General features: G+C 35.2%; 1 protein-coding gene across 1 annotated transcript; it reads left to right on the top strand.

Annotated features, from left to right (window-relative positions):
* The first annotated feature begins 4,514 nt into the window (after window positions 1-4,514).
* Window positions 4,515-9,303, top strand: LOC125214618 (putative inactive cadmium/zinc-transporting ATPase HMA3). Its single transcript, XM_048115717.2, has 8 exons — window positions 4,515-4,885; window positions 5,611-5,868; window positions 6,019-6,116; window positions 6,194-6,449; window positions 6,521-6,658; window positions 6,738-7,065; window positions 7,145-7,347; window positions 7,643-9,303. The coding sequence occupies exons 1-8, from the start codon at window positions 4,687-4,689 to the stop codon at window positions 9,151-9,153; spliced, it is 2,991 nt and encodes a 996-aa protein (XP_047971674.1). The 5' UTR covers window positions 4,515-4,686; the 3' UTR covers window positions 9,154-9,303.
* The last annotated feature ends 1,191 nt before the right edge of the window (window positions 9,304-10,494 follow it).

Genomic DNA, 10,494 nt, shown 5'->3' with positions numbered 1-10,494 from the left:
ATACATTCATTTACAATATATTATTGACAAAGACAAAATTCACCATTGTGTATCTCAAACTCTAGCACAAAGTGCCTATAAAAAATGTGAATAAATGTTGGCATTTTTGTACTTATTCTACGTACCCAACATCATTATGTCTTTAGCAATAAAGAATTCAAACTTAAAATTGAGAGGGATATTCAAAGACTTTGGAGTCAAGATCATACCTATATAAATATATATATATTTGCAAGTTTAATTAGGACATGGTGCATGCCATGCACCTTTATGTAACCATCACAATGAGATTACAAAGATAGTAGTACTACCTAACTTCGATTTTAATTGCTTTCACAACTTATTGTGGAAATGAAAAATTAAATAAAGAAGACAATTCAGGCATGCTAGGAATATAGATTGACACAATTATCACATTATTTTTTCTTCATTATTTATTACTCCTATAAATGTGTTGAATAACTTTGGTTAGGTCAAAATGGGCGTTTTATTATTATTTAATCAATTATTACTACTATTAATTTTAAAATTTTACTCTGGAAACGACACCGTTTATAGAATGCAAATTTTACAAAGTAACACGTAGCATGGTTCCGTCAACGACGTTGCATTGCTTAATTAAATTAGTTCTATAGTGGATTACTACTTTATCTTTACCAACAGAAAGTTGTTCCTTTTTTGTACAGTATATTTCTTTATGCAGAAAATATATGTTTGTCTTTTTTTCTATGGAGAAGTTTCACATTCTAGTAGATTCCTCCCTCTCAACATTTTCACACCCATGTCCAATAATTTAATAGTCAAGAACTTTTTGAACAGATCTCTAGCTTGGTTGGTGATGAGATTTCACCATGTGATAAAAAATCATAATATTCATTTTTAATCATTTACAAATCTTTTATTCCCAATTATTACTTTTTGAAATCCAGCCAATTATATTCGGACCCATTCCAACGTGTGCCACGTAAAATTCCACACGCTTGGATACTCAAAAGAGTGATGAGTGATAATTGATTAGGTGCAATATCAATTTTAATAAAAATTATCTAAGTGATAATTAGCCTAATAGTTCATTCATATTGATTTAAGTGATACATTTTATTTTGCCATGAAAATAAATTAAAATGCAAAATTCAAAAATATTACTATGAATATAGAAAATGCATGTCATGTTTTAGAATTGTACCAATAATGAATTATAAATATATTAGGAGTGATTAAGATGGTAAAGTATTTATAATTAACTTGAAATGTACTATGTTTTATGAAGAGTACTAAAGTCTAAAATAGTGAAATAAACTAATCTTTAGAGAAGAAGTATATTAAATTATGACAGAATCATTTATTTTGGCTACGGAATATCCCTCGATTCTTGCTCCACTAATTGTATCATGATATTTGGGCGTGCAAGAGCAATGATGATATGCTACATTATTGATATTATTATAGAGCATACTATAATTTAATATTAGAGTGTAATTTAAATAAAAAAATACGTATTTTATTTTCGTTTTTCAACAAAGGGGTTCGACACATATTCCGTCACACGTGGATTTAGAGGCTTTTTCACTTCATTGGAATATGTGCCTACGAATAATAGTGCAATGCTAATAAAAGTAAAGTTAATGTGATATAGAGTGGATATTAAATTGAAATCATGATAACTTTTTACTAGTTAAAATTTGCGAATGTTGGCAAAATGTCAACATATAGATAACAAATGTTACCATAAAATATTGTGAAGTATTTCATTGACCATTTTTAGTTTTCCAACTGTGAAAATATAGTAGATGAGGACCTCATTTAATCATCGATACTCATTTGAATACAATATCAACGACACTACTCAAATTATGAATTAATTAGATTTGAGATTTTATCAGGCTATAAATTTTTAACAATAATTTTCAAATTTAGTGAACTATTCAACTAATTTTTATCTCTATTTAAACTCCAGTACACCATGTAGGAAGAGACGACTCAGTAACACTTCCTCAATAGTACTATTATTACAATTAAGATATAATTAATGACAATTAACCTACTTTCATTATTCGAAAGGTACTCATCTAACAAGATTTATGGGCTCATTACTGAGAATTTAGGACCATCTAAAATATCTTCAATGACTTCTTTAAATCCCCACCAGAACTATAATAAGATTATTATGCTCTTTCTGTTATTAATATTTTCATATGTGTTATCCACTTTAAGGAATATTACTAGCATAGGATAGAATTAGGAATTTATCTAAATGAATATGTGTTGGGATAATCTCCTATGAACCAGGTTCTAGAGAATAAAGTCTTTTTTCTTATTTTTATTTTACTTTACATTTCTCATAGGCTGGTATGTATGTTTCTCTTTTATTTGCGTTTCTTAGTTTTAGTTGAGCCAGAGTGAGAAAATTTTTTAAGGCCTACTTCATATATTTGGAAACACAAATTAGCATGTTTAATCAAATAAGAAATGTCTTTAACATGTAATTGTATCTTTCTTGTTACCATTCTAAAAGAAAGTAAATTATTCTATTCACAAAAAGTTGTAAAAATAAACGAATTAATTTCCTTTCTAAATAAATATATAAATTGCGTAATTTTAATATTTTATCGGCCAGCTTTAGTAATGGACAATACTAATTTCCATGTAAAATTAATTATATGAGAGTGATATAAAAAATGACCCAAGTATCATGAGTGGAGACCGTCCACCTAATTAGTCTACTTAACATAGAATGTAACTAATTTTTTTTGAAAAAAAACGTGATTATCTGTTATGGATGAACTGAATATAATCGTGTGTGACTCGTTGTAAATATCAAGAAAATAAATCTAAATAAAAACTAAATACTTCTAATTGGGCAAACAAAAAAACAACAAAAAATTAAGGAATGGTAGTTTTCTTGTGTGGGAACACACTATCTAGGAATTCCGAGTCAGCAAATAAGATAATTGAACACTAATTATAGGAAGTTGGACCAATCATCGTGGCAAGGAATCATAATGATAACAAAATAAATTTGTAGGGTACATTCGACTATATATTAAATAAATAGATACATTTTTAGTCACTCATGAAAAGAAAAATATATTTTTACCGTTTTGTCTTTTAGGCCTCATTTAATATATTAACATATTTAGCATAAAGTAATATAAAAGGAAAATCTTATGCCTAGTTAGTTGTACACTTTAATTGGAATTAGAAATAACGTGTACAACTCTAAGTAACCCTTTTAATTATATGTGCTTTATGTACTAAAATAAATTAAAAAAGATTCGAAAGATTCTATATATGTAGGATATGGATCTCCCATACCTCTAGAATCATACTATAGTGGAATTTTGATACATATAGATTAGCTAGATTTAGAGATTTATTAATTTTTAGTTTAAGTCATTATTGGCATCTTTACTAGTTTATGAGCTTACTACCTAAACCTACACTAGTCATCCAAAACTCATTTGAATTCGTCTATTATTATACGAATAAAAGTATCATAACTGTCCACTATAAATGACTATACAAATGAAGAAATTTTTAGAAACAATGACGACAGTCACACAACTTAAAACAACAATAAAACAATATTTTGAAATAAATTAATGTGAATCTTGCTTAAGATGAATAAAAAGGAAACATGCTCCAATTGATAGTTTATATGGTAATGATCTAATTTTGCTATATAGTCCAATTGTGGTATTAATTCTTTTATGAATGCAAAAATGCTTGAAGCAAAGAATTCGTGAGTAGATTCTATCAAGAACGATGACAATTCAATGTGCAAAGAAACTCAAAACCAACACGGCATTAAAGGCACACCAAAAGCACAACATATAATTTAACAAACATAAAATAACAACACGCAACAATGTGAAACCCATTTCCTTTATAATAAGTATCGATCTTACAGCACACAACAAATTCAAACAATACCAGCACAACAAACAACACAATCTTTTAAATAAATAACTACATATAGCAAACCAAACGACCAAAAAAGACCTCCAACAACTACATATAGCAAGTAAAAAATCAATGGACACATGAAAACCTTTAAATGGTGTAAAAACCAATTGATTCAGTAAATATTCTTTTACCAGCATGTTCCAACAACCCATTAATTTCATAAATATTCTTCTTATAGTGACAACCTATTAAATTAGAGATAAATCACATTTGAAAAATGAGATGCCATATGCTTGTAATCACATTTGAAAGATGAGTTGCAATATGCTTGTAATCACATTTGAAAAATGAGGTGCAATAATACATAATTAAATATTATACATATATTGTATGTACGTAAATAAAATCACATGATTGCACCCATTGGTTAGTAAAAACAACCTCAAACAATAAAAAAAACATGGATTCCAAACCACCTTCCAAAAGCAAAAAAAATCCCATGCCAGACCACAGAAACACAATAAAATGCAAGTGCCAAAATGAGTGTGATATTTAGTGGAATCCAATCCAACACTCCCTTTCCCTTTTCAATAACCGATTCTTAACTATTTATGTCCCATTCCAAAGCACCACAAACGTAGACGCTATTTCTTCCATTATCAAACAAATTTAAGTGGCAATGTTTGGCGGCATTGTTGCACCTATATATATATACACACCCTCTCTCTCTCAACACTAGTCTTTGCTTTTTTCATTTTTTGCAGAGGGAAAAACAGAGAGATGGAAGAAGGGAATGACAAGAATGGGAAGTTTCAGAAGAGTTACTTTGATGTGTTGGGGCTTTGCTGCTCCTCTGAGGTGCCATTGATTGAGAAGATCATGAATTCTCTTGATGGGATCAAAGGCTTCTCAGTTGTTGTCCCAACCAAGACATTGATTGTGGTCCATGACTCTCTCCTTATTTCCCAGATTGAAATAGGTAACAATCTTTTTTATTTGGGTCTGTGTTTTTTTCAAAAATTCGAGTTCCAGATTATTAAAGACAACTTATTTTTAGAAGGTTTTTTTTTTTTTTTTTTAATTCGAGGCTTTTAGAAGCGATTTATAATACTAAAATTGTGTGTGTGAGTGTGTGTGTTGCAGAAGAATTAATCAATGTGACAAAAGAAGGGCTAATTTTCTTGGTGTCCTAGTTTGATTGCTTTAGTTATTAGCCTAATTTAATTTTCGGTTGGTTAGTTGCTTAAAGACAACTTTTTTTTTTTATATGGGTGTTTTTCTTTCTTTTTTCGAATTCGAGGTTTTTAGAAGCCATTTTTTTATAGGAGCTGTATTTTTCAAATTTAGCGTTGGAGTTTTGTGGAACACGGATTATTTCTGATAATTTAGCGATTTATAATACTTATATTTTGTGTGTTTGTGATGCAGAAGAATTAATCAATGTGACAAAAGAAGGGCTAATTTTCTTGGTACACTAGTTGGATTGCTAGCCTAATTTAGTTTTTTTCTGTTAGTTAGTTTCTCCTCTTTCCCAATTTTTTATTGGTCGTAGTCACGATATTAGGTAAGTTAATTTCAAATAATAATCAAACAAAAAATTAATGTCACAATTTGGTAGTTTTTTCAACTGCACCTATGTTTACTTGCTCTGTTTTAGCCTTCCCCTGTTTTTGAAATGGCTAAAAATCGTGTTTTCCATGGCAGTTAAGGCGCTGAACGACTCGGGGATGGAAGCCGGGGTGAGAGTGTACGGCCATGGCAGCTACAAGAACAAATGGCCGAGCTTCTACTCTGTTGCTTGCGGGATATTGCTTACTCTTTCGTTCTTGAAGTACGTGTTTACCCCGTTGAGATGGCTGGCCGTTGGGGCCATTGTCGTTGGCATCCCACCGGTCGTGCTCAAGGCCTTTACAGCAGTGAGAAACTGTAGGCTTGATATCAACATCCTTGTCTTGATCACAGGTAGACAGATATCTAACCACGTGCTTCGTGCTATTCCTTCTTCGTACGAGCCATGATCAAGTTCTTAATAGCGACTATACATCTGATTGAGATTGAATCAAACAGTGTGATTTGATTGATCTTTTGTTGTTACTATGTGTCGTGTTGCAGTTGCTGGATCCGTTGCTCTTCGCGATTATTGGGAGGCTGCAACGATCGTGTTTCTCTTTACAATATCCGAATGGCTCGAATCAAGGGCTAGCCATAAGGTACAAAATCTTGATTGTGTGACTAATCTCGTTTATCGTGGAAGTAGTCGGATACTATCTGATCGTGTTTCGTGTAGGCAACTGCTGTCATGTCGTCTTTGGTCAGCGTTGTGCCTCAGAAGGCGGTCATAGCTGAGACGGGTGAAGAGATCAACGCGGATGAAGTCAAGATGGGAACCGTTCTAGCAGTGAAGGCCGGCCAAGTCATACCTATCGATGGCGTTGTAGTGGAAGGCAGCTGTGAAGTGGACGAGAAGATCATGACCGGAGAATCCATCCCTGTCACGAAGCAGAAGGACTCCACCGTCTGGGCCAGCACGATCAACCTAAACGGTAAAAAACGCCTTAATCCTCACTCTAGTCACCACCCGAAAAAACATCACTTCTGATAAGCTTGTTTTCAGGCTATATAAGCATCAAAACGACAGCCATGGCAGAGGACTGTGTCGTCGCTAGAATGGCGAAGATCGTGGAAGAGGCGCAGAACAAGAAATCGGGCACACAAAGGTTCTTAGACAAGTGTGCTAAGTACTACACTCCAGGTGAGAAACATGTTAATTATTAAGGCCATATTAGATTGTGAATTTGTGACTAATTTGATTAAATGTTACCTAATTGCAGCTATAGTTGTGGTATCTGCTTCATTAGCCATAGTGCCTCTTGCATTCCATTTCCACAATAGGAGAGAATGGTTCCACTTGGCTCTCGTCGTGTTAGTGAGCGGTTGTCCATGCGCGCTTCTCCTCTCCACGCCCGTTGCCATGTTCTGCGCGTTGTCAAAGGCAGCAACGCTAGGCGTGCTGTTCAAAGGAGCGCAGCATTTGGAGACGCTTGCTCGGGTAAAAATCATGGCCTTCGACAAGACGGGGACGATCACTAGGGGAGAGTTTCGGGTGGTGGATTTCAAGTCCCTACGCCCCGATGTCAGCTTGGACGCGTTACTATACTGGTAAAATAAACAGATATTTTTGAGAAAATTAGTCACAATTTCATGAATGAAACTGAGTGTTTCATGTTTTGATATGTAGGATATCAAGCATTGAGAGCAAATCAAGCCATCCAATGGCTGCTGCTTTGGTTGAGTTTGCTAGAACACATTCGGTTGAGCCAAGGCCGGATAGAGTCGAGCATTTCCAGAACTTCCCCGGTGAAGGGATCTCAGGGAAAATCGAAGACAACGAGCTATACGTTGGGAACAAAAAAATTGCATCAAGAGCAGGATGTAGTGAAGGTAATACTTAAATTTTTATACTAAAAGTAGGGGTGAGCAAAAATTCTGTAAACCGAAAATCCGAACCGAACCAAATTGATTTTGAACTTTGGTTCGATTTTCTTCAGATTTTGGTTCGTTCTGTTTTTTTAGGAAATTTGGTTTTTCGGTTGGTTTGGTTCGGGTATATAAAAAACCAAAATAAACCAAAAGCCGAATTTATTTGAACTGAAACCGAATGCTAACCGCCTCACTTCCTAACTAAATGTAGCATTTTAGCATAAAAGTAAATAACACTATGTTTTTTGGCATACAGTTCCCAAATTAGAAGGCTATGATACACAAGGAAAGTCTGTTGGTTATGTCTTCATGGGATCATCTCCCATTGCTGTCTTCTTCCTGTCTGATGTGTGTCGAACCGGGGCCAAGGAAGCGGTCGAGGAGCTCAAGTCGCTAGGCATCAAAACCGTCATGCTAACCGGGGATTGTCAAGGCGCCGCGCAGCTTGCACAAGAGCAGTTAGGGGGAGGCCTAGATGTTATACGAGCCGAGCTTCTCCCGGAAGACAAAGCCAGCATAGTCAAGGGGCTCCAGAAGGAGGGGCCCACGGCGATGATTGGGGACGGCCTCAACGACGCGCCAGCATTAGCCACGGCGGATGTAGGGATATCCATGGGGATATCCGGCTCTGCTCTTGCAACAGAGTCCGGGGACGTTGTGCTAATGACGAACGACATCCAGCGCGTGCCTAAGGCCTTGCGTATCGCGAGGAGGGTGAAGCGTAAGATTATTGAAAATGTGATACTTTCTATTTCTACAAAGGCTGCTATAATAGGGCTGGCTGTGGCTGGCCATCCACTCGTTTGGGCGGCCGTGCTTGCAGATGTTGGGACGTGTTTGTTGGTTATTTTCAACAGCATGTTGTTGCTTAGAGGCACGCCCGTTGATAAGTCTCGCGCCCATGTTCATACGAAACGGGCGACGTCTTCTTGCTGCGATGAGAATTCTTCTAGAGAGCATGATCATGGAAAACATGATGTGGAATCACACCATCAGCATAAGCATGGTGATTCGTGTGGAAACAAGAAATGCTCGAGCTCCACCAAAGGGCACGAGCACAGTGCGCATAGTGGCCATTCTTGCAACGGAGACGGAGTCAAGGATGGTGATTGTTGTGCAAAAGTTGATCCCCGTGATTTGGAGCGTGGAATGAAGAAGTGCTCGGGCTCCACTAAAGAGCACGACCACAGTGCACGAACTCATTCATGCAACGGACACAGGGACGTAATGGATCATCATGATTTGGAATCACAGAATCACCACAAGCACGGAGATTCTTGTGGAAACAAGAAATGCTCGAGCTCCACCAAAGAGCACGACCACAACGCGCATACTCATCAGCATCATGATCATGATCCGAAGCCACATAGCCATGGAAGCTCTTGTGGGACCGAGAAATGCTCTAGCTCGGTCAAAGAGCACGCCCACGATACCCGTTGTGGTGAAGATATCAAACATGATCATGAACACAAGCAATGCCACGGAGATCATGGAGACATCAAACATGATCATGAACACAAGCAATGCCACGGAGATCAAGAAGACATCAAACATGATCATGATCAAGGTAGGGGAGGGCATTGCAAGGAGGGAGGCTATGGCGTTGGGGCCGGGGGGTTTGAGGGCAGTGACACGGGATGCAACGGGGGATCGAAGAAGGTGCACCGGGGATGCTGCGAAAGCTTCAGGAGAGAATGCTGCATAAGAAGAAGTGGCCATTTTGAGGGCAACTTGAGAGGAGGGTTATCAGAAATAGTGATTGAATAGTGCTTAATGAATTTGTGTTTGGTGCAATATTGTTAAGCACGTGGATTGGGTTGGTATATAACAAGATAAGACTTTGTGTTCACATGGATGATCTTCAAGAAATAATCATCCATATCTTAGTAATGTGCAATATTGGTTAAGTTTTCAGTACATTCACCCACAAACATTGTAGCTTAATGGGATTCAATTCTTGTGTTTCTAAGAGGTTTAATCTTGATTTGTTCCGTTTTATGCGGTATGAGGTTCAATTAGTATGATTTAGCGGCTGCATATCAGATACAATTTCACTGAAAAAGTTGTCGTAGAGTAATTGCAAACAAAATAGAGTACAAATTTCATCATTTTTCTGACTTATATTTAAATTTTTGAGCAAACAAGAAATGTATATTTCAAATATTTTATTTGTGATGAAATAATTGAACTTTTTGGTCTTGTATCGTACAATTGCCCGTTGAAGCATTGCATTCTTTGACTAACGGACAAGGAATATTCATTCCATTTTGATGATGACATCTTAGATATTGTATATATGCAAAGTATTTACTACTTTTAGAAATAGAATCAATTGAAGTTGTATTTAGCATATATAAGGTCCTTGTTTTAGTAAAGAGCCTTGTATAGTTGTATGTTGAAATAAATATATTGTTAAAGGTAGATTATATTGATATGAATCGTACTACATAAAATGCTATCATAAAATACATTAGAAACATTTCAACTTCCCCCTTACTTTTTATCTTTTGTTATCTTATTTTATTAACACTACTTAATTAATTGTAAATTTGTAATTCTTTTTTCAGCCAAATCACAAATACATTAGAAAATAACTACACTTTCACATGTCGCATTACTAATGTATACACTTTCACATAACACAAAGATACATTACATCCTCAAATATGACGAAATTTTGTAATATGCTTTTATTTTTGTGACATATGATTGCTACTCATTTTGAAGATGCCTCGTATCATTACAGAACAATTTGATGTAGCAACACCAACGTCAACTGAAATTGCGAGAGTAATTGAAACACGTATTATGTCCCAAATTGCGATCACTTGCAACAACTATGTCTTTGAAAGTGATGTCGTCATTTCAAATTCAACTATAGGAAAAGGAATTATGACTTATGAATATAAGAATTTATTAAAACAAAAAATTTTCTCAATTATAAAAGGAATTAATGACATAAAATATGTTAGTACAAAGATGTAATGAAACAAAATTTTGTAGAATAACCTTATAAAAAATGTATTACTAGCACAAATTGTTGGAAAACTCGTGAAATTTGGCCAAATAATGATTCGTCATACAATTTTAAAAGTCAGTTGAAAAAAA

Source organism: Salvia hispanica, chromosome 3 (genome assembly GCF_029641045.1).
Source record: "Salvia hispanica isolate PSC_SH4W2 chromosome 3, Shi_PSC_v1, whole genome shotgun sequence".
NCBI lineage: Eukaryota > Viridiplantae > Streptophyta > Magnoliopsida > Lamiales > Lamiaceae > Salvia > Salvia hispanica.
Note: the sequence above shows the minus strand (reverse complement) of the source record. Positions and strands in the feature narration are given on the sequence as shown.

What these genes read in the sequence shown, in the direction of transcription:
- LOC125214618 (XM_048115717.2), top strand. Translation starts at nt 4,687, where the DNA reads ATGGAAGAAGGGAATGACAAGAATGGGAAGTTTCAGAAGAGTTACTTT. An exon ending in TATTTCCCAGATTGAAATAG is followed by an intron (nt 4,886 to 5,610) that starts GTAACAATCTTT and finishes TTTCCATGGCAG; the next exon opens with TTAAGGCGCTGAACGACTCG. An exon ending in CAGCACGATCAACCTAAACG is followed by an intron (nt 6,450 to 6,520) that starts GTAAAAAACGCC and finishes GCTTGTTTTCAG; the next exon opens with GCTATATAAGCATCAAAACG.